We start from the raw sequence: 25860 nt of genomic DNA on the forward strand, positions 1-25860 counted from the left end.
AGATTTTCCAAACAGCCTCTTTACGTTAATTATAATGTATTTTAGGAGAATTATTGATTGTGTTTATTTTGCATCATTGTGCAAAACAATAGTCCTTGCTGTATCTATGCATGCATATCACACACAATAGACGTAACGAGACGAAAAAGGTGCAACAAAATGAAAATGACGTAAAAAGACAAAACAAGATGAAAATCCCATAAAAGATGTAACAAGATGAAAATGGTGCCACAAGATGGAAATGATGTAATAGACGTAAAAATATGTAACAAGTTGTAAACAGCATAAAAGACGTAACATGACGAAAACAACATAAAGGATGTAACGACAAAACAGAAAGAAAGATATAACTACAGAGAAAAAGGTTTAGTTAGCTTTGCACAGAAACAGACAGTAGATATGTCTTTCAGAGGGCTGCTTTTTACTTTAATGCTTTGAGTACATTTCAGAGCCTGTACTTTTTCACTTTTATTTGAGTAAAGAAGTTGAATCAGTACTTCTACTCCTATTTTTTTCAGACAAGTATCTGAGAGAGCAACAATTTGTGTACTTTTGCCTCCTTTGCAAGATAAAGACACAGAGACATAAGCAGCATACATATGCAGAAAAACAAATCACATTGTCTTTATGTGTGTACATTATGAGTGTGTGCAAGTGTAAATACTATGACCTCCAAGCTCTACAGAGGCTCCAAAGTATAATTGTCAACCATAATAAATCATATCAAAATAAATACAGAAAAAATGTTATTATTGTAAAACATACAGCTTTATTAGCAGATAAATTTCAAATACACTGAATTCACACCTAAAGTCTCACCTGTCATCCCAAAATAGGCCATAAATGGATAACACAAAAATGGAAAAGTGAATCACTCATCTCCATAAACACGCCTGATGACTTTTGGACACATTGAAGGTGACATCTGAACACAAGCTCGACTCATCGATGAAAGTCTCTCCCAGTCCAGTCTGGGAGTTGGCTCTCCTCTGTATAAAAGAACCATTCAGCCAAAGGGGGGACGTGAGCCTTATTTTCCTGTGCTAAAGCCACACAGGGAGGTGCCTTATCCTAATTACATGGAAATGTCAGTTGTATCCATATCAAAGGGTGGGGCTCTGATGTCATGTGCGGCGGAGTTGAGGCACAGCACAATAATCAGTGAGATCCTGGGACATCCATGAGTTTGGATGCCAATGTGCAGCTGTGACGTCTTTCTCACGTTGAGTCTGCGCGGAGGTGCTGTCAGATGGAAAAACAGGTCTCATGGTGGGATTCAGACTAGCAACTCCCAGTTCGGGCCGACTACCAGAGTGTGCAACACCCATATGTGAAAGGAAGAGTCCTGCAGCGAGCGTGGGTGCTGGATACCAGCACATGGGAGCGAAGAGACTTGGCAGTCACTGTGTGTCCATCACAGTTCAGTTTAAACCTTTCCTCTGGCAGGACAACTAAGAAGCATTTCCACAGCAGTGCAATCTGCACTGAAGGGCTAAGGCACACAGACGAACGTGTGTTTTTGGTCATATTCCCAAGTGCGTGTGTGTGTGTCTGTGTTTATGTCTGAGTTACTCACTGAGGTAACCTTGAGACTCTTTCTGCATAGTGGTGATAGGACAGTCCTTGTGTGTGAGGAGAAGCTGCTTGAGTTGGGTCACCTCATTCTTTAGCATGGTCACTTCATTCTGAAAGGCAGGAAAGACACAGAATCATTAGTGAGCAGCTTAACTGCACACTACTTTTAGAATATTCTCACCCCTTTACCTACCAACCGAAAATCACTGTTATATAAGCCAAATATTGCACTCTCCAAACCAACCCAGACTCCATGAGTAACATATGTAATTTTACCTCTCAGAACACAAGAGTTGCTAGACTACCGCTGTCACAGTCTCTTAGGTTGTTTGTGTTATTGTGTGACTTCAGTGAATCCAAACTCACCTTTTAAAACACCAACGTCACAAAATAACACAAACACACTAACTGATCAAGGCAGCAGTAGACAGCAACTCCTGTTTTCTGCAAGGTAAAATGACTGATTTTGCCCATGGAGTCTGGCTGGTTTGGAAAAAGTGATATTTAACCCTGTTCACAGCAGCACACTGCTTAGTTTCCTACACTGGAACTCCTGCTGCCTCTCCAAACTGGGGTCATGTCAACCATCATTCACTGTAGTTAATGCATTTCCAAACTACTAGTCAAAAAAAATACATTGCAGGTTATTGTGTACCTGAAGCTGCATGTTGGTCTGCGTGAGCTCTTCTGCTTTCTTTTCTAACGACATCACCCACACTTTTCTCTTCTGTCTGCATCTTGTTGCTGCCGCTCTGTTCCGCTCCAGAAACTTCCGTCGGCGTTCATCTGGATCCTCGTCCACTACTCGCCTGCGCCGCCCGCCGCTGGGGGGCGGGGACTGCAGCGTCTGCGTGGACTGCATCTGCTGGGTTGCAGGTGACATCTGAAACACAACGGGGGGGGGAGTTATCAGCATCACTAGTTTCTCTGATGAGACCCCACCAGACATGTAACCATTCTGACACACCTGGAAAACAGCTTACCACCTGTCTGCTGTCACCGCTCCACTGCCCTAAAACCTCACAACAAGCATCCATACATTACCTCCTGCAGCTATTCCATACCTGGCAGCTTCCCCAAAAACAACATCTGGTCGTGCCACGTGCCCTGTGAGAAGGCCGTGGGCGTCAGGAGTGACAGAGTGAGTGAGTGACTGGGCTGATTCACCCACCTTGTTAAAGAGGTGTCAGGAGGCAGTTTTCCACCGCCCACTTCCACTCAGACTAACACCACCAGACGCAGTCAAAAGACTTGTTTCTAAAACCGTACGTGCACTGACAGATCTTGACATAAACTTGGCAAGGTCAAATGTTTTCAGTCTTCAGATCATTACCATTTTTATGAGAACCATGGAAAATACAAGCTGCTTTAATGGCCGCAGTGCCTACAGTGTGTTGTTTTAATGCCTTAATGATACATTTGGAACATATAGTGAATTGCATTTCTTAATGTCGGACTGTCCTTCATCCAAAATGCTTGGCATTGCAGAGGGTGTTAGACAATGCAAGGACAAAGTGTCAAATGTCATTTTATTTTTAATGCAGTGAGGAATTCTTTCAATTAAAATTAAACCAAATATATTCATGGATAAGATGTTCCAGGACTAATAGCCAAGGCTGTCTCTTCAGAATCAGGACCAGCATTTATAAAACTTTGCCTGCCCTGGATGGATTATAGTTTGGTATTTTTCTCTTTTTGTCATTTTTAATTTTTGCTAGTTTTAGTTAAGTTTTTTATTGTTTGAAAATATTAAATTTTAGTTAAGTTTTTGTTTTAGTTTCAGTGTTAGTTTTTTATTATTTTAATATAAGAGGTATTGTCAGGAGTCAGATTGAGAAATAATACATACATAATACATTAAATATACATATGCATTAAAAAGCTTGAAAGAGTCCTACATTGTAAGTTGATCAGCGGTTTATAACTGTCAGTTGTCTGTTAATGTAAAGTTCAGCCTGTTATCCTGCAAACAGAAGCCCACTTCTCCAAAAACACACTCTAGATTTAAAGTTCAGTGACCACCTGTCCCACTGTCTGCCAGACTCCGTTATATATTGCTTAATTTAACTGTTATTTTAACTGTTATAGCGACTAAAACGACTAAAAACGACATTTCCTACATACTTTTAAAAGTATGTCTTAGTCTTAGTTATCTAAGTAACCAATATCCTTTCAGTTAGTTGTAGTTTTTTCTAAAGTCCAGTTTTTATTTTTATTTCAGTCAACTGAAATGTTTTGTACACACCTACTTTTAGTTTTTAGTTTAGTGTTAGTTAACTATAATAATTATATATTTATTATAATTATATTATATATTATTATTTTAATGCTGTGAGCAATACTTTCAAACTTTCAATTAAAATGAAACCAAATATATTCAGGCATAAGATGTTCCAGGACTATTAGCCAGGCTGTCTGTTCACCATCAGGACCAGCTTTTATAAGAAAACTTCGTCCACACCTGGAGCATGTTGTGGCCATGTAATGGCAGCTTGGCAGTGAAGGATGGCGTGGGACATAGTTTTCAAAAGACAGTCCTGAGCATCATTTATAAAGGCCACTTTATGGCCTCTTCATGACCCTTTCCCTCCATGGCAGGAGTCCGACGCTGACCTGTAGCTGACCAACCTCAAAGGGAAAAAATTACCTTTTAGACGGTTGCCAGGAAACTACTTGGCATTATAGCAGCAGCAAGGGAAAATTGACTTTCTGTGAATTTGAAGCATCATTTCAGCTATACTTCTATACTAAACCACTAATAGCTGCCTTCAAAACTGCAACTAAAGTGCTGCCTTGTTTTAGTCATGGTACCTATACAGTGGCTTCCAGCTATATGAAAGGTTTTAATGTGCAGTGTAGTTAATGTCTTATTGAACTTGTGGCTGTCTAAAAGCTTCATCTCTGCAGGGACTGTGATTTGCTTACATGTGAAGAAGAGTGCATTGGAGGGTGCGGTGAGGTCTGGTGTGGGTGTCCGGGATGGAGATGGGGATTGTGGGAGTTGTGATGGGGGTTGTGCCCCTGCGGGTGGTGGTGTCCGCTCTGGCCGTGGCCCTGGCTGTGGTGGTGGTGGCCGTGGTGCTGGTACGCGTGGGGAGGGGCTTGCAGGTGCTGGTGCGGGTGCGAGTGCATGTGATGGTGGGCGCCTTGCTCCTGCCGCGATGACATCATCTCCATCATATGGCCCATGGAGTTCATGTTGCCGTTGGCGATGGCACCCGGGTGGTGTGAAAGTGCAGCTTTCAGCCTCTGAGGAAACAAAATGGACACCAAACACAATGTTGAACACATTTTTCTATTAGAGATGAAATGGCATGAAAATTTCATGTCACGATTATAGTGACCAAAATTATCACCGATGGAACTTTCACATTTAGATTTCTCCTGGTTTTGCAACAGTGTCATAAACAACAGCCAAACTAAGAAACTACATCCAAATTTCTCATTTGAGGGCCAGAAAAAAAAAGCCACACACAGAACTTGCATAGAAGAAAGTCCTGTGTTGTACCAGCTCATCCACCACATTTCCATGTGTCTTTGTGGCTCTTATAATGCACAACAAAAAAATTAAGTGATCAATTACAATGAAAATACAGTCAAAATGAGTAATTAAATGTGTGTTTTGTAATACCTTGATACTGTATTTCCATTTTAGCTGGTTGAAAAGATGGCCACAAGTTATCTTAGATGTTAAGACCAAATATAAACCAGTTTTCAACTAGAGATAATCAATTTGTGGTTGGTGGTCACTGGGAAGCTGGCAATGGCCAAAGAGAAACGCACTGTTGTATTGAATAATTTACTTTCAAACATCTGTGATAATGTTAGCACACAACTCAACAAAACATACAACATGTCTTTTTTAGACATTGTAATGCAAAAACGTTAACTATATTATTGTTAAAAAATTGTTGAAAATGTTCAAAAAGTGCTGATACACAAAATGAAATCATTTCATTAAATTTTACATTGAAAACCTCACAGTGTTGTCGATGTCAGTGTTTTCATCGATGCAAAACAAACGCTCCATACTGCGCCTGCGTCTGGAAGATGGTTACTAGCTTTTGGTTGATGCTGGACACTATTTACCATGAGTTTTTCAAACTGCAGTTATCAAACACGGTTTTAACAATAAATAAAAACTGAAACAGTAATAATAATCATCTGGGATTTTATTGCAGTTTACTGTGAAACTGATTATTGTTTCATCTCTTTATTCTATGATTTTTTTTTTTAAGTTTGTTCATTCTCTCATCTCATAAGTGAGCTGATTACTAACAGTTACAGAGCAGCTTCATGTGCTGACCAGGAGATGATGAATGGCTCCATAAATCCATATGTCAGGAGAACAAATCAAAGCCACTTAGACTGTCCTCTGTCTCTCCTTCAGTCTTGTCATTCTCCCGCTTTACCTTCCATGATTACTGTCCCACCAGACCCTCCTCTTCATATTCCTAATAGCTGCTCTCTCCTCCACGCATGTGTGTGTGTGTCTGGATGTCTGCCTGTGGGATGAGCTTGCTAGCGAGGTGTGAGCCTCAGACTGCTCCCTTGCTGTTGATCCAGCGGGAGGTTTGTTGCTTTAACCGTGTGGTCTACTTAGCCCTGACTGGGCCGATGTCTCTGAGCGACCTGGGAGGGAGACCAGAGAGAGGCTCTCTCAAGGTGCGCCTGTGTCCCTGGTGTTTACTGAACGCACCTCCTCTCAAGAGTCTGTTTTTCTGGGCATCACATAAAGACAACCACACAACCAGGAAAAAATCCTAATGCAAATATACAAGTGCCAAATTATGTCTTCAGGCTTCATCCGTTGTACACAAACCCAGACAAAATAAAAAAAGAAAAATCATGTCTGAACCAACTTATTTACATTTTGAACTGCTTTAACAAAAACAAGTTGAGAGAGTGTTGAGACATTTGACCTTTGATGCACGTTTTTTGACCTAGTGCACTGCTGATGTGAATAAATACTCACAATAAATAATAATAGAGATCTTTTTGGGAGAAGGTTAAAAAAGCAACAGAAAAGATCATCTCAGAAGAAATTCTGATTGATGTTAGTTTTTTATTTTTAGGCCTATACCCAAAAAAACACAAATATGCCAAAAGTGAACCAATAATGATAGGTATGTGTCACGCATGCCAAAAGAGTGATCGCAATGTTTTGGAAACACTTAAGTGTTACATATTGGATTAGGAAAAGGTTCTGCAATCTTTATTATCAAAACAGCCATTTTTGGCCAAAAAAGAAAAAGAAAAATCTGTCAAGAGCTGCAACTTTTAAATGATGTATTTTCCTAGGAGGGTATCCTTTTTTTGGATTTGGCATTTAACCACTAGCCAAAATTTAGAGGACAAACTGCTGGGCCGCATACACAGGCCATGACGCAAATTTTAGTTGAAGAAATGTTAAAACAGTTTATTTTTATTTGGTTGTTCGTTTTTGGTGTTCATCATTTTATATCAAATCCACAGGGAGCTGTTGGAGATAAACAAAAGAGCCACACGTGGCTCCGGAGCCACACGTGGTCATTAACAATATTAATAACTTTTTAACTTTTTCTTAGAAAAAATATATAGGAATTGGGAAATAAGATGTGTTCGAAAAGGCCTGGGGACCATTTATTGTTTTTTCTAAAAATGACGGCTCTATAAGATGACGAAGAAGAGTTCCACCTGATGAAACTTCTAAAATATGGTTAATCTGAAAGACTTGCCTTGAACATGCTTTTAGGATCTCTGTATGTGAAAAAGACAGCTTTGAGGCGACAGCTCACCCCAAATCAAAACTACATATTTTTCTCTTCCCTGTAGTGCTATTTATGCATCTAGATAGTTTTGGTTTGAATCTCCGAGTTTTGGAGATATCATCAGTAGAGATGTCTGCCTTCTCTCCAATATAATCGAACTGGACGGTGCTTAGCTTGTGGTTCTTAAAGAAAACTCAAGAGCAATAACTCTTTCCAGAAATCATGACCTTGTTGTGAGCAGTTTCATAGAGAAACTACTTTTTTTTTTGTTCCAGTATATTCTATTATAAAAAGAAAGAAAGGTCAGACATGAAACTGGTGAAGCTAAGTGTCATCCCAGTCCATTATTTTGGAGAGTAGGCAGAAATCTCAATGGATGGTATCTCCATAACTCAACAACTCACACCAAAACAATCTAGGTGGCTAAATAGCACTACAGGTAAGAGGAGAAATATGTTATTTTAATTTTGGGGTGAACTGTCCCTACTAACTTAACTTAAATTTTTTTAAAAAGTCAAGTTTTAGAGCTTGTCAAAAACTCCTCTACTAAAAGTGATACTTTTCGCAAAACAAACTGAAAACAAAGGCATTCATTTCATTTCAAGGCTACTGTTATGAATTCCACAAAGTTTTCTATTCTCTTTCCCAGTGCTGTCTTTCCTCCCTCTGCTCCCTTCCCCCTTCTCCCAGCTGCTGTCAGCAAGTCCACGCCGTGTCCAGGGCTCCATATCTTTTAACAACCTTCACATTCATGATTCCCATAGGGAATGGCATCCAGCTGGTCTGGATCACTATGCTAGGACACGACTGGAGCACAACATTGGCCCTCCACTCCTCTCTCACACACACTGTCCGTGAGTGGAAAGCTTTTTACCAGCAGGGAGGAGACATACTCAAATAAATCATTTTGGAAGAGGAGCAGTCAAAAAAGAGCATGCCCCTCTGGTTTGTATTATATTTACAAATTACCAAATAACCAGTACACATTGTCTACTCAAGTATAAGTACAGATACTTGTATAAAAAGGGATTGGTAAATGTAGAAGTACTGATTCAACTTCTTTACTCAATAAAAGCAAAAAAGTACAGACTCTGAAATGTACTCAACAATGAAAAGATAATTGAACCTCACCTTTTCTCTGCCATTGTTCGTCTTAATACGCCTTTCCCATAGTTTTTCATCTTATTACATCATTTACCTTGTTTTTTATCTTGCTACATCTTTGGCATCTTGTCTTTATTCTTTGTTACATCTTTTACTTCTTGTTATATCTTTTACATCTTTTTACCTCTTCTTTTATCTTATGTCTTTTACTTCATGTTACCTCTTTCATGTCTTGTTACATCTTTTAAGTTGTGTTACTTTTTCATATCCTGTTACATTTTTTTCTCTCGTTGTCTTGTTGCTTCTTTTTTGTCTTATTACACTTTTTACATCTTATCATTGTTTATTTTGTCCTCTTAGATCTTTTTTGTGCTTTTATGTCTTTTACATCTTGTTACATCTGTTGAGCTTGATGTACACTGATGGATACACCAAGGATTCATCTTTTCTGTTTGTTACTGTCCCATCGATTTAGGTTGTTTAGTTTTGATGTTGAGAGTGTGGTACTAAATAAATGATGCTAAATAACAATAATTAACAATTCCCCCGCAAATTCCTCAAAACTTAAGTAATGGTCCTGTTTCTAAAATGTAAAGAGTAGAAAGTACAGATACTTGTGATAAAATGTAGGGAGTAAAAATAAATAAATAAAAAATAAATAAAAATAATCAAGTGAAGTACAGATACCTGAAACTCTACTCAAGTACTAAGTATTTGTACTTTGTTGCTTCCCACCTGTGCAAATAAAATATATGTGTTGTGAATGGATTTACCAGTAGTCTAGTTGTCTTTCCATACACAGCATGTGTGATACACATGAAACCAGCACAGTGGAATTATGACCTTGCCAAGCCTGTTTTGGCTGAGTGTAGTTTCTGCTCGTCAAACCAGGGGATGCCTGACATAGTGAAGCAGTGCTACACTTCTGGAGCTACATGGCTTTGTTTTTATTATGCTATTTTTAATGTTAATCTCCATCTGCTCACACCCCAACCCCTGCTAACCGCCTTCACCACAGCCTCAACAGCAGCACAGTTTTCAGGGGCCACAGCCCTTCTTCTTGGTGAGCGGTGAGACAAGGGTTAAAATACCACAGAGTCTACACTAACACACAGCGGGCGGACGCAGGCCTGCAGCTGTCCACAGCATCACAGTCATACTGAGACTTATGGTAATATATTGTTAGTATCAACAGTATAAGTTACAGGTTGCACATGCTCCTAGTATTTATACTTGATATCTATCTGGATATGTAGAAATAACAAACAGCTAGCTGACATGCAACTAAAACAGAAAATAGATTTAAACAAGCTTACAGATATCAATCATGGTCCCCAGTGTTGACAAGGACATCTTCCGTGTATCATGAATTCTGCAGCTGACAGTCCTGACTAAACACCCTCCCCTCAGCATTCAGCTTGTCAGTCAGTCCGACAGAGGTGAGGCCCACCCCTCTTGTGAAAGAGAAAACCAATCAGGGTTTGACAATCTCTTGTCACTTAGTCACAGAGCAGGCAATCACCTGAATGAGCAGAAGCCAGAGGAGTCTGCAGGTTGCCTGTCAACCTCTGAACAGAGATTTTAAATGTAGTAAAAATGTCTTTGTGTGGGTAAGATGACTCCCTGCCAACCAGGCGCCGGGGGAGAAGGACAGAGAGGGTAAAATAGGAGGTGAAGAGGGACAGTGAGAGAGAAGGAGAAAGACCAGGGGTGGAGGGAGATTAGATGGCTTCGAGTGTCTCCTCCCCACACACCATCAGCCCAAGACAGCGAGTGCTCATTTATCAGTGTCTCTGAGAGCTTTCCAGCTGGCAGTGCGGCGCTATCTGTTTATTAATTGAATTAGCCTGCATCCGAAGAGGCCCGAGAGTGTCAGAGTACACAGGCAGGTCACAGAGCTGAGGGGCCACACTGAAAGCTTCAGTGGTGACAGTTATAAACAGGATAGAGACAAAACAAAAGTACTGCATGTAATGACAGCAATGATATCCAACCCTTTTTCCTTAAGTGACCCCTTTCTTTTCTGTCATTGAATAAACTGACGAGCCCTGACTAAGTAATATATTTTATGGATATATTAAGGATACATGGAGAGCAACTGATAAGCTGGACAATTAATCGCAATAATTGAGGGAAGTTTGTGTAAACCGAGCAATTTGGATGACTTTTGTGCAGGTTTCCTGTCAATACTGCTGATAATATCAGCTGATATTTATAGGAACTTTTTATATAATTCTCTGTCTGTAGTATGTATTTTTTTTATTTGTAACAGTCATACATACTTGATAGGTTTCTTTTTTTTCCAAATTCAATAATTTCTTCTTCCCTGATGCTTGGTTCTGGTTCTGTGAGTTCTTTGGTTGTTTTCACTGTATACTTCTCTAGCAGACAGTCAAGGCTCTGTGAATATAAGCTTGTTTTCAAGTCTTCACTGTGCACTTATCCTCTGAAAAGTTTATATCTTAAATAATTATTGGAACTTTAAAAATAACAATTCCATGTAGTTTTCTTTACAAAAAATGAATGACATGCTGAATTACATGCCCACTGTATTTTTCTTTTTTTTTAATATATTTTCTTACCTCCCTTAAAATCAAGAAGGCCCCAAAAGGCTTAATGACTGGTTGCTGGGACCCCCAGGTTAGGTACCAGAGGGGGTCATACACTGACACACACAGTGAGGATCACTCCAGTGCCACCAAACAAAACTGGATGCAACACGTAATACTTATATTGTTGAACCAAGAAAGCAAAACAGAAGCAAAAATTATTTCACATAGCAACCAGCTGCAAGAGATAACATACAGTGAGAAAATACAACAGACTACTGAACTAACACGCTCAACTTAAACATTAGAGTTAAAAGAAGCAGCCATGGCTCACATTGTGTCAAAAGAGAGAACCCTTACCGTGATATGAACTTATTCCTGAAGCTATCTCTGCACACGTTCCTGCTACTGCTCCATCTGGAGTTGAGACTTCAGCTCAGCCAAAACTTAAGTCTTTGTATCCAGAACCACAGTGACGCAACTACAGGACGTTAGCAGAGCGATGATGAGCAGGCTGTGATTCTTAAACACCTTCATCAGCTCCCTAATGACTCTTTAACACATGGTTGTATTTCCCCAGACTGTGCTAAGCACAAGAACTTAACCACCACGTGCATTTCACTCTAATAACACACACACATACATATACATTTCTCCTGCAGAAACATGGCCGCTACAGAAAACAGTCATTAAAGCAGTGCAGGTGTTAGCCTGTGGCTCTCACAGTCTGTCCTACCACTGTCTGCCCGGCTGTTGTTGGAAATAGAGAAAACACAGCAAAGACACAACAGGATGATGAGTAGTCCATGACACCATAAAGGCTAGGGCTGTCACAGCTCTCCAAATCCATCCATTTGATTTGATTTTCATGTTTCACTGTTAGACCACTGAGTCTTCATTTGTAATGCCCGTTCATTTACATTTTCAAATTCTTCTTTAGAAAGATAATCTTTATGTTATTAAGTATCATATAAGAGCCAGTAAGCCATAATGTGTTGTCTTTGAAGGATTATTTTTTCTTCAGAGATGTGTCAGATGCACAAGTGGGGTGGAAAGAAAAAATATATATACTGGGAGAATTCTGCCTTTGGTTTTGATTATTTAAAGTTAATTTCAATCAATTTTTGATTAAATATTTAAATTGTGACTACAGCCTGACCAATAGATTGCTTGACTTTGTCTTATTTATAGTTGATCTTTTTACCTATATTGGACTTTTTTTTTTTTTTTTACCAATATCAGTATCAGCATCCCTAATAGACATGTCAGTTTCTACCAGGATAAATCTATAAACTAGGAACATATATATATATGTAATCATGTGCATTTGACACTGCATTTAATGCATTCTGTAAGTGTACTTAAAGTAGTAAGCCTATTGATTTTCTATTGTTAAAACACACAATCCCTGATTCAGCCATCTTTTGCCCGGAGGCGAGCTGTCTCCTCTCAGACCTTTGCCCCCTGACCTCTCCACTCCCACTCCTTTTTTAGGCCTCTCTCATTTATGTGGTCTCAGGGATACCAGGTGATCACCCATTAATGATATTTATTAATGGCTGCTTCCTCTCTGACACGGGGGGCTTTGAGTGATGTCCCTGTGAGTGCTCTGGGCACATCCTGAGAACACACTCAGGTTTCTGCTCGCCAGATGACTTCATATCTATTAACCCTGGGCGGAGGAAGCGAGAGCATGGAGCAGGTACAAAGGGAGGAGACCACGCCCGCCTCACGATGGGTAAATCAAACCCACTGAGGTCAGGGTGAGCACTTTTATTCCCCTTAAAAGTGGAGCAGTGTACTATCAGGGGACCTGTGGCCCTCTGGCGCCTCACAGCAGGTTAGACAGATTTAACCAGTCTGTGTGGAGTCATAGTTTAAGTGCAAAAAGATCACAGTTTTCAAATGGAGATCTCCTGCTTCACATTAAAGAGTCCACTGAGGAACATTAAAGCTTTTGTCTGTCTGTCAGCCTTTTGTTATCACTATATTAGCACAGTGATCATGTATAAGCACACAGCTTTTCTAATTAGCAGTGGGAATCTCTTGACACCTCACGATGCGATTTGATTCTGATTCAGAGGGCAGTGATGTGATTATAAAACGACTGATGCATCAAAATGTTTATTTCTATACATGATTTATTTTTTCACAGTGTGACTACCTTCAAAACTACAGAGACCCCAAGGATTTTTTCTGAGCTTTTTTTTTCTTTTATGACTAGTTTTGCTTTTTTTTTTTGCATTCCCTTCCAATGTTTTCTGTTCTTGTGCCATAAATTCCATGTTAGTTTGCAATACTTTTACGTTACCTCACAATACTTTATTTACTAACCATTCATAAATTAAACCAATAGCATCCTGCTAACTGTTGTAGCCTACTGCTTTCTTCTATCTAAAGATATGTGTAATGATCCATAATTACTTTAGTTAGACACAAGTTGCATACAGTGTGGCTTTTGTTCAAGTCCTTTTTCCTTTCAACTTCATAGAACCCAAAATGTTTCCATATGCTAGCTTTTAAGCCAGGGGGTTCCTGTCAGATTTTTGCTCACGCTCAGCCATCCTCAACAAAACTCAAGAAGCAGCCTCCTTAGGAAAGTAAAAATAATGCTCATATTTACATCTGTTACGTTTTGCCACCCAACCAATCAGCCATAAGGAACGTGCAGCCCTTTCTTTGAATTATTGGTCAATTTTAAGTCCATCAATAAATTCTGTCTTGCTCCCATAAAAATGCATAAAATCTCTAAATATGCCCATAACTGTTCCTGACATAAAACTAAAGAAGAACATTTATACGTATGTTTTGGCATTGTGTTATGTTGGAAATAAAAAAGATACTGAGAAAAATAAAACAAACAAAAAACCTTAAGAGAATTGTGTTCAAATGTCCAATCATTGAAATCTGCATTGATTCATACTGAAGAGAAAATCGCAATACATCGATGAATCGATTTTCCCCCCACCCCTATTTCTAGTTGCATAATATATCATAGCTATAATTTTCCTGGCAGCATTGTTGCAGGCCTCTGCCCCCTAACTCGCACTCTAAACCCGACATGGGTTCACCATCTGCAGTTGAAAGCAGGAGTTTGGCTCTGCTGCTTTGCCGAGCACTCAGAGGATCTAATTCCATTCTCCTCATCTCCACCACCACCACCACTACCCACCAGTGCCTGTCTGCAAAACCCACTCTCTGTGCCCTAAAACTCCACACCCCCATTAGTTCAATTTTATTAGATTTCCCTCTCGCCCAGAGAGGCAGTAACATCCCCCACTTCTCTCTCACACACCTCTTCCCTGTGCCTCCACCCCCTCTCCCTCTGCTTGCCAAGAGCTGGGGACTGTTAAACTGATTTCCTCAGGGAACAGCGAGGCAGACAGTCTGATGGGAGCGCTGGGCTGTAATGTCGCCCCCTCTCTCCTCGCTCAGGTTCTGGGCCAAGCTGATCAGAGCCGGGGCCCAAACAGAGCCTCCCTGTGGTTCCAGACGCAGACGGAGGAGATGGACGTATACCGGCTGTTCTGCCAGGGCCCTGACGCTCTGGTGGTGCTCTGGTGGAGGAACCATGGCAGTATGGGCGCAGCGAGACACACGCCCACTGAGGAGCATGCTCCAAAGCATGCGCTCATACTCTTGGCAGCTTCTCCACCCTGTCAAGTTAATGGATGGGCCTCTGACTCCAGTCTGTATATCCCCACTGTTCCCTCTATTGTAAAGCCTTGCTCGAGTGCAGCCTACATGATTATCACTACACCCACTGCCACAATCTTGAATACAGAGAGTGCCTCAGAGTGAGAGAGACAGACAGAGCATGTATACACTAATAAACACGAACATATGTCTTCATTTGTGGCATCAAAAGCAGCAGGCAAATTATGTGTCATCACGTTCATAAAATTAACTTGAAATGTGATGACTTGAATTGAGCATAATGTCAAGGATGCTTAAAATAACAGAGCTCAAATGTTTTGGCTGTATTTTGGCTGAAACAGATAGTTTGGATTATTTGATGAGGTATTTATCTATCGTCAGTACATTACCAACAGTAGATGCCGGTCAACATACCCCCAGTTTAGAGAAACAAAGAGGGCACCATCAGGGAAGCTAGCAATGAACTGCTGTGAACTGAATCAGCAACAAAAGGTATTTTAGCCACTTAAATGAGGTCCACCTAAAAAAATCACCATCAGTTTAAGGGCATGCTATATTTAGGATGTTTTCACTGCTTTACTTTGCTGTCAGACAGCCTTTTCTGAAGGGAAACTACCATTACAGAAGCCAGATTGCTCTCTCCAAACCAGCAAAACTACATAGTTCCTTGCAGAATACAGGAGTTGCTGGTCTACCATTGCCTTGTACTATTAGTTAGTTAGTTAGTGTTATTGTGTGACTTACATGTTTTAAAAGGATAGTTCTTATTCACCAAAATCAAACAATAACACAAACAACCTAACCTATTGAGGCAGCTTTAGACCAGCAACTCCCATGTTCTCCAAGATAAAATTACTGTTTTTACCAAACGAGCTGCATTGGTCAACTTCCCTGCTTCACAGTGTTCATATGTAAACTGTAATCAGTGATCCTATTTGTGTTTGGATTTTTCATTCAGACTCTGCCCAGAGATAATAGATGTATCAACACATTCAAGATATTTATATCAATATTTGGATTAGGAACACAAATGGGCTTGAGTCTTTCTAACAGTCTCCAACATGTCAAAATGACTAAGCAGCAATCTATTCAGCTGTCAAAGGAAATAAATATAAACACAAGATGGCTGTTAACTTTGATCACTGCGCTGAGGACAAAACAAGGACATCCAACCTGTAAGCATCAACTGGTTTGAGAGATGAGACAGTGACCTAACTGGTCAATACTGACTCCACTTTATCAGACTGAAAATCTCTGACCCCACAATCTTTTTCCAATCACCCCTCCGGTGTCTGAGCGGTTATTTTGGAGTGTCTCTTTCGCTGCTCAGGCTCCAGGGGGGCTCATGGTGGCTGGACCAGTCCAGTCTGGCCCGTGTGGGGATGGCAGCTGGTTTACCCAAGCTTGGCTCTACCGGAGCCCCGTCCCATTCACGGGCCCTGAACCATGACCAAATGGCCTTCGCATACACCTCCCATCAGCACAGCTAAAACAACACGCAGTCATCCAAAGACAAACAGATGCGACACTCTGCGCCACAACTGCCACCCTCGTCCATAACCCCACCCGCACACGGTCACAAACAGACATGCAGACGGTTGGGCAGACAAGCACTCACACATGTAACCACTCAGATATAAATGCGCCAGTATACAAAGTCCTTTAAAGACTTTGCTGTATATTAGCTTTACAGTATCAACTTATTTTTCTTATTATCAACTTTCAAATGACAGAATCTAGCTACTTGCTTAGGTTTTATCTAAATTCATTTTAGCCAAAAAGTTCTCACAGAAGCCAGTCTTAATTCACATTACATGGATTATGGCCAGGAGTTAGGGTTAGGTGCATCAAGGCATTCTCTTTCTGATTGATGCAGTAATAAACCTGGTCAAGATGTTGCTCTGAGTGGGTCAAGACCCTGTTCTTGACATGGAGTTAAAGGGATAGTTTGGATTATTTGAAGTGGGGTTGTATGAGGTGGTTGGGATGTCTACCAGTAAGAGTCAAGGTGTTGGAAGCCAATCAGTGAACTGCTGTGGGAAAAGTCAGCAGCAAAACATATTTTAGGCACCTAAAAAAGGGTCCACCTAAAAAAATCTATATCAGTTTAAGTGTACACTATGTTTGGAATGTTTTCACCGCTTTACCTTGGTCTCAGACAGCTGTTTTCTGACAAGAAACTACTGTTATATAAACCAAATATCGCTCTCTCCAAACCAACCAGACTTTTATTGGTGAAATCAGTCATTTTGCTCACAGAACACGGGAGCTGCTGGTCTACTGCTGCCTCGATCAGTTAGTTTGTGTTATTAAGTGGGTGTTTTTTTAGGTGGTTAAAATATGTTTTTCCTGCTGACCCTGTCCACAGCAGTACATTGCTTTACTGCTGTGCTGGTACTCCTCTCTGCTTCTCCAAACTGCGGGCCTGTTGACCACCATCTACTGTAGGCAAGACACTGACTATCAACACAACAACTCACACGACACCACTACAACCATAGATTTACTGTCTGGTTTTATAGAATTTTTACAGGTTTTTGTTATGGCTTAAAACAATGGCAGTGACTTCTAGACCTTATCACCATAAATTATTCTCTTCCACGTATCATAGTTACCTGAACATGATCATAGGTTGTTGTACTGAGTAACACTAAATAATGTAGAAAAGAAATCTCATAAATTATATCACATTGCTTACCCTCTGCCAGGCTGACACTGAAATGCAGCAATCTTGCAAATTGTGTTTAGCAAATATATCTGTGCAAGGTCTGACATTATTCTGTCATTCAGCAGTGGTGTGTATGGAGCTGAAAATGGGGTAAATTAACCTGTGAAAGCTGCATGTATAAATATGATTGAGCACATTGTTCATTATTATAACAAACAATCCAGTTGGTGAATAAGACTGTAAGCCTGTTGAATGAGGCAGAACATCTTGAAACACAGCACGGCCGTTTACTTTGATTTACTATTACTATATACAGTGTGTCTCAGTGTGGTTCAGACAAACCTAACACTTTGGCACTGGCAGCACAGTGAAAGCAGTGAGAGAGGGGCCCCTCCATGGTATGGGTCCAACACTGATAAACTGGCAGACACACATTGATTCAGCAGTTCCTCAGCTGTGCACTCCACTCTGCTCAAACCACTCGCCTCCATCGCAGTAGAGAGAAACATCATGTGTTTATCATCCGCAAAGCTCCACTTGCATCCAAAACACTGACATTAACCGCTCTCTTTATGTAGCATTATGTCTGAGCATATCTTGCCTTGTGCCCTTGTTTGACTACTGTTTATTGAACACCCACAAGATTACTTAACTAACCACACATAAGTACATAACAGATCTGTATCAAACAGAAAAGGCTGGAGGCAACTGTGAGAGGGGGAAATTGTGATACACTCAATTTACTCCAACAAAATAGAGTGAAGACACTTATTTTGTACATGCTCAGTATTATTCTCTGTCTACGGAAAGGGAGAAGGATTCTTTCACCTCAGCAGAAGTTTTCAAGATTAAAAAAAGATTTTAAGGTATAAAGGTCACTTTTTAGATGTACATTTTTCTTTCTGTCTGCTGTATAATGTTTAGAGGACTGCAAATTAAACTTACATCAAATCAGTCATTTGTGGGTTAAAAATCAACACGAACAAGCTATGCTAATGTAGATGTTGATAACTAATACAAGACTTTGTCATGGTTGCGAGTTTGGGGCAATAGTAACACAGTGTTACAGCCACATACAAGTAAGCACATGTAAGCACAATGTTTGTCTGTGTTGACATACTTTTCTTTTTTTAATTTTCACTCAATTTATGTAAAAACTCGATTCAATAATTAAAATCTAGTTACCACTAAGATAGTTGTCTAGTCTTCTGCAAAAATATAAATAGACTTTTGTGCAGACAATGCCTGACATCTCAAAGAATTTGAACCACATACAAATAAATCTTACACTACAGCATTAATGTGATTACTTTGAGATGTGCTTATATTTGAGATACAGCAGGTTAATATGGCTTATATTTTGAGCTTTCCAATTGATTACAGTTGCCTTCAGCAAGGGGGCAATTTCAACACTGATTTTTTGCATTCAATGTAATATTATAGTCTTGTCCTTGTTAGTGTATATATCAATTATATTATTAATTAGTGCACATCTGTATGTATTTTATATCAAAAGATGACAGGTCAGATCAAGTAGCCTGTGAGCTTTAGATGAAAATGTTAAAAATGTTACAATTAGCCCCAGTCTCCCCTTCTATTTACAAACTCTTAACTTCATGGGTTTTTTAGCCAATTTAGTTCACAGATGGATTTGGACTCCAAGGACACTTATTGCCTGAGAGGGTGCCAGTGCTCTGAAAGAGAGCCAGTTTGCACACACAATTGTGAGCATGCACACAAACATATACAGTATACATAGACATATTGTAAAGCTCAGTGTTAGCAGCCTGCAGATTCAGCTGTGCTCTTAGCTCACCGTCCCTCTCTAATGACATCATACCCTGACAATGCCACCATTCATACAGATGTTGCTTACAAAACCTGGAGTTCGACTCCTATTGTGTGTGTGCTGCTCCTCCCCACAACAAGAGGTATAGCCAGAGGTGCTCCCCTACTACAGTGCAGGAAAATGAATGGGATACGTAATAAAGTTACTGCGTACGCTAATGGTTTAACTGCTTACAAATGACTTCATACTGAGCTAATCGCTCAATCAATCACCATGTAGCAGAACTGAAAACTGACACATCTGTGGCTGCTTCACAAGTTTTCTTTCCTTGGGATTTTCTGAGCATGTAACTTTCTCATTTTTCACTTGTTCACTGCTCAGGGCAAAACTTGATCTTTAAGCCTATTAACCCAAATGCCTGTTACACTTCTGTAGCTACACTGAAACATAAGAACAGAAAAGGTTGAGTAAATGAAATTTAAAAAGCTAAAGAAACACTTTGATTATTGGTCCTCCTGTGTCCTATGAAATGTTTCTTTAAGAGACGCACTGTTTTTTTCCCTCCTCAAGTAAAAAGGAGTACATTTAGAGCATGCCAGGAATTATGTCATCCACCCATCTAGTGCCAGCTCCACAGCCAAGAGAGCTGCAGCGAAGGAACATATAGTATTGTTTACCTCATAAAAAACTCAGCACCTAGCCTGATGCTTAGTGACAAATTTATTGTCCTTAGTAACAATGTAAACAATAGATAATTGGGAGATAATAAATAACACATTTTCATACACGGGGCCCTCTGTCTGAAATTAGCAGGCAAGCGGGATGTGTGGAAAGCATGGAGCTCATTTAAAACGGACACAAAAACAATTCCACCACTTTGAAAAAGGTCTCACTGATATGAGCTGAGTCATGTCCCAGAGTTGGCACTGGCAGATGTTATTTAGAAGCAGCTTGATAAGGGCTTGCTTGGGCTTCCCTTGATACAGATGACAAATGATAGTGAATGTCTTTCATCATACAAACAAAGCTATCAAACCATCTGAGCAGGAGAGGAACGTTTTCAGAGGAGAACATAGTGCATGTATGCACATGTGTGTTTATATAATACTATATGTGCATCTCCACATCAGACTTAAAGAATTACACCATTATGAGGTAAGGCTGACATTACTGAATCTCAGCATATGTAAAACAGAGTAAAAATATATTTAAAAAAAGAGAGAGAGAGAAAAGCTGCATCTACCTTAATTAATCACTGGTTAAATGCACCAAGCTGTGAGCATGCTAAGTGACCCAAATCAAACTCACTCATGATGTGTACATCAGTGCACACTGGGTCTGGCTAACATGCATATTGCTAACATACTCATAGTGGATCCTAGTATTAACTTCTGCATTCACTGAGGAACTTTTACCCACAATGAGGTGTGTGGACCCTTCCACTGTTTTCGACAACAATCCCTGTTATAGTTGTGAATGCAGGACGCTCATTCAGTTCCAAGTGTTTAAAAACTTTGTGAAGTGCAGTTAGACAAGAGAGGCTGAGTGGACTAGACTTTCAGATTGTGGAGGACTCAAAAAATGAGTACAACAACAAATTCACTGATGACTGTAACTCTCTCGATCAATGAGAACATCAACAATACTAGGCAACGTGCCATTGTGTGTATATGTGCAGTACTGCAAAAACTATGCAGCTCTCTTTTTTGCTTTAATACGTGTGTTTGTGTCTGCAGCTCCTGTGAAGTTTTTATTGTTCAAACATGTCCATGTTGTCAGCCTTGGTGATGCTTTATTCTTGATTTCTGTCACTCAAAGACTTATTTATACCCCTTTTATATACAAAAATAAATATGTTTGTTTCAAACAATCTAACTGTCACTGCTCATATACTTCAATGCATCCTTTATGTCGGCATGGATGTTAAGCAATACATCCACTAGAGGGTGCTGCTCAGAGACAAAAGTTATACCAAAGAAGAAGAGTCAAAATTTTCTGGCATGTAAAAACATGGCAATGCGGGGGAAGGTTGTAAAAATGTGTCTCTTGAGAAAAAGGCAAAATGGAGGCAGCAGTCTGTAGACAGCAGTTGTCAGTGCAGCCAATGACAACATGTGAACTTCTTTGTTGTGTCCTGTGGTCGTGCCTCGCTTGTACAATTGGCTACACAGTTACACTGCCCCCTATGACTATCAGTGGTGCTGCTACATTTCATTTGTGTCCATATGCTTTCGTATGCATCCGTATGCATATCAAACTTAAGCATAAGCCTTATGGCTACTTTCACATTAATATGTTTTTGTTTTAAAAACCCTAACTTGCTACATGTGTGCCTCGCATACACTACTCCAGCATTCCTCCAAGTTTTTGTTTCAAAACACTTTCTTAAAATGAAAACGCTTTAGTGTGGACGCAGCCTAGTATTGCTTATTGCTGTCCTTGCCACTTGTTATTTATTGTCATCCATTTATGTTAGTTGTTTTGTTTTGTCCTCTTTTCTAGTTATTTCTGGTAAGGCTACACTGAGGAAGACCTTTCATTAACTGATAATCAGTTGTATGTGTAGACTGCAAAGTACCGTCTATAGAAATGGAATATATTGTTGCTTTGGACATATGGGCTCTTTGTTGCAATGTGTACACATCACACACGTATGTTAATGCACTTTATTTTGGAGCCTAAATGTGTTCTTCTGTTTAATAGGTCTTATCATAGAAATTCATCATATACAGTTTTTTTTTTACCCTCACACCATGCATACCCTTTCCTTTCTAAAAATGTATTGCAGAGCAGTTTACCACTTTTTAATTTTATCTAAGTACTTTTTTTTACATATATATTTTGGGGGCCTTTATGCCTTTAAATATATAGGACAGCTGAAGACATGACAGGAAAAGTGTAGAGAGAGAGAGGGTGGAGGAATGACACACAGCAAAGGGCTACAGGCCGGGGTCGAACCCACGGCAGCTGCAGAAGACCCCCAGCCCCTGCACATGGGGCGAACCACCAGACTCTAAGCACATTTTTCAGAGCTAAGTTAACTTGCGCTTGAGTAAAATTTCTTCAAAATAACAGTACTTCTATTTGAGCAAAAAATTCTAATACTCTTTTCATTCCTGCTCCACGTATACAATATGTATGCATGTGTTCTGTGCATGTTTACATCTCATTCGTCACTTGTTTTTAAGTACCTGACCGTCTGCACATGTATGAATGTCTAACTATGTGACACCCTGTGAGGAGGATGACACAGAGCTGGAGCCGCCTGTGTGTGTGTGTGTGTGTGTGTGCGTGCAAGTGTTCGCGAGGCCCTGTGGAGAACTGGCTCTGAGTGTTGATGTAATGCTTTGGCCGGCGTGCTGTGGAACTTGGCCTCCTCTCTGCACCGTTTCCTCTACACTGCGAGGGTCAACTATCCCACAACCTCCAGCATACAACACGCACCATTCTATTCCCCAGACCACAACAGAGCAGAAACACAACCACACCCGGCACCATGAGCACCCAGTCCTTCACAAGAAGAAAAACACTTGAACCAAAACTAATAAAACACTCCGATCTCAGCAACACTCCCAGACAACAAGCTAAAAGCAAGGAGGGAAAACACACAAGTCCGTTACTACACCGCCGGGCTTTGCTGTACCACTTAAACGATGGCACTTAAGGAGAAAATCAGAGATAGAAGAGAACAAAGATGGGCACTGATGCAGATACAGTCTTTGGCCCAGAGAGCACAAACAGAGAGCTCAGAGCGAGATACGAGTCCCCAAGGGGCCACAGCAGTCCTTCGGCTCATTAACTATTTACACCAGAGACAGGCCTCCCTGCTGCTCTGGCCCACCACAAAATCAATTAGCCTTCATTAGCCCGGGCTCTGGGCATGCTTTCTCTGGCAGGGGAGGGTTAATTCTGCTACCGAGGCCTCCAGTTACCACAGAATCTCAAACAATCACACACACATACTCTCAGAAAAATAATAGTTCTCAAATGGTTCTTCAAAAGGCTCTCTAGTTCTACAAAGGGCCATCATCAATGGAAGAACCCCTTTTATTGCATTTTTCAACAGCAACGTCACTGGAGAGATGGAAGAAGAAGAAGAAGAAGAAGAAGAAGAAGAAGAAGAAGAAGAAGAAGACATCTGTATGGCTGAGACCTCCAGAACTCTGCAACTCACACTAAAACTATCTATATGGATAAACAGTACCACAGGTAAGATGAAAAATATGTATTTTTGATTTTGGGGTGAACTTTCCCTTTAAAGAACCGTTTCCAGAAATGGTTCTTTAAAGAACTTGTTTTCAAAAGTTCTTTGGGGAAATAAAAATGGCTCTTTTATGGTATTGCTCTGAAAAACCATTGTTGGTTCCAGGTAGCACCCTTATTCTCTGGTTGTATGCATGGTGTACATGCACGCACAAGTACAGAAACTGGGCCAAGCAAGAAGTCCTTTCATGTCACTCATAAAGAATTCCTCCAGCTTCTCACTCCCGCTCACTGTTTGGTGTCTCAGAATATCGATACTGTCTCTCGCCTTTCAACTCCCCTGCTCACTCAGCCTGTCTATCTATTTCCTTCATGTCTATCAAAGTCCCACTCAATCCCCTTCTCCTCTCTCGCAATGTAAACGCTGAGCAGAAAGAGTGCATCCAGGTCCGTGCCTCGGGGGTGTGGGGTTACAGTACGGAGATTTCCCATTGGCGGAAAGTCAACATGGTCGGGGTAATGCGATTAGGGCCGGATTGAGAACGTCGCAGGGGACACATGGGCCTGATCATGGCCCAGTTATCCGATAGCGAGGCCGTATTTATCGACCTGGCCGGGGCGAGGATATTACAGACATTAGAGACCCTGTCTATGCTTATGAAACCCACGCTGCAGATCGCACCCTGATAACACAATTAGTCTCTCACTTTCGGTCCACAATCGTGGAATTCCATCAGTTGCGTTCAGACATCAGGGATCCGAATCTCAATTGATCCACATTTGGTTCGTCTCATGCCTGAATGGCCAACTAGCCAGAAAGTTGCATGGTTGAGAGGGCCTGTAGCCATTTAGTGGCTGCATATGTTTATGGAAGTCCTAACAGAGCATTTACAATTCAATTACACAGATACGAGAAGGAGAAAAAAAGAGTAAGATGTGTCTGGATGACGGCCAGGAGGAGAGATAAGCCTAATACACTAATATTGTGTTACCCCAGCGTGTTACCATAGGAACAGTTGAGGAGATTCAAAAGACTACAAAGACGATCAATCTTGAGAGAGCAGGAGGAAGAGGGAGAATTAAATGCCCTGGGAATGCTCCCGCTCTCCTCTATCAGAGCAATAACTCTTCTAATGACCTCTGCTACCTCCACTCTCGCTCTCGCTCTTCACAAGATGTTTCTCTCCAGCAAACTCTGCTATCAGTGAACCCGTCCAAACACAAAGAGCAGCCAATGGTTTGTGAGATTTTTGATATCCAAGTCATGACACTTATGGAGACTCTTCCATTTTCAGAGTTATTTATTTTGAAAACAAAGGTTGGCTGCTGGTCATGTTGCTACAGTATTTATCAATTCATATCACCTCAAGTGTAACTGTTCATGCATTTTACATTTATCAAATGAATACTGTCTGTCATTAGCATCAGTACTAGCCAAAGGTCAGAGACTTGAGCCACATGACTCAAGCTGCAAATTTGATGAATTTAGACTCGCCTGGTTAACACTGATAAAAGACTGAACTTGACTTTGACTTGGTATTCATGACTTAGAGTTGAGACAAATGATACCAAAGGATTTGACATTTTTTTAAATTTAATGTCTGCATTTGTAGCTGTTGAGAGAAATTATGTTTTGTTTTTGTAACATAATTTTAAAAGTGATTTCTAGCACAATGCACATAGCCTTGCTAGCGTTGTCACAATAATCACCTTACCAAAACACTGCAGTCATGTGATGCCTCCTGGGGGGCTCAGCTTATTACTGTTATCACTGCAAATTTTATTTTGAAGGGTCAATCTCATGTTGAGATCAGTGCATTGATCTATTAATACACCTAAGGATCAGCGCTGTCACACACAAGTCAGGAACATCCTCTGACTGGTTGACAAGGCAGACACAGCCTATGATTGGCCAACAGATTCAACCCAAGGCAAATTGGAATTGCCAGTGAGCTGCTAACATCATGCTAACAATAACAACAACAACAACAACTGTTTTCCATAGAGAAAAATTGGTATATATTATGCTTCAGTATAGCCCAATAAAATATAACAATTAAAGCAGTAACAACAATCAGAAACAATGAGAACAACAATGAGAAAAAAAATTACATACCATCACAGCCCTAGACCTGGCAACCTACTACAGTAGGACGCAGCAGACCAGCAGATGTCAATGCACAAAGTAGCTCTCATTAGGGGGGTAGTCCAAAAATAATAACATCTGGATCCAAGAATTATGTTGTCAATGACAGTAGTAAAAAGAAAACAGCACTATGCAAGGTCTGCAGCTCAAAAATCAGTGGGAAGACCCGGCACATACGTGAATGTAACCTTTTTGCTTATAAACTTCTTTGCTGGTAAAATGTTAGCTAGAAAGCTAATGGTCCCATGTGCAACTCTAGTGATCCCACTCAATCATTTTGAGGCTTCTTGTTGATTGCGGCAAAAAAAAAAGTTGAATATCAATAAGATTTTACCACTTTCTTTTAACGGATTTCAATGTGTAGACTGATGTAGATCATCAGAATTTTATATGACTTGACTTGTTTGATTCTCACCACA

At 40.4% G+C, this 25860-nt stretch overlaps 1 protein-coding gene across 2 annotated transcripts in view; it reads right to left on the minus strand.

The window, feature by feature from the left end:
• Positions 1-25860, minus strand: part of creb5b (cAMP responsive element binding protein 5b) — a 71692-nt gene that overhangs the window by 934 nt on the left and 44898 nt on the right. For both annotated transcript variants that reach the window (XM_084726522.1, XM_084726521.1), the window contains exons 8-10: positions 4501-4824; positions 2231-2458; positions 1577-1685 (exon numbers count right to left, since the gene is read on the minus strand). In XM_084726522.1, the coding sequence (XP_084582648.1) occupies positions 1577-1685; positions 2231-2458; positions 4501-4824 (661 nt within the window). The remainder of the gene's footprint in view (positions 1-1576; positions 1686-2230; positions 2459-4500; positions 4825-25860) is intronic.

The sequence above is a fragment of the Lutjanus erythropterus genome, chromosome 9, assembly GCF_056507025.1.
Source record: "Lutjanus erythropterus isolate fLutEry1 chromosome 9, fLutEry1.hap2, whole genome shotgun sequence".
Lineage (NCBI taxonomy): Eukaryota > Metazoa > Chordata > Actinopteri > Lutjaniformes > Lutjanidae > Lutjanus > Lutjanus erythropterus.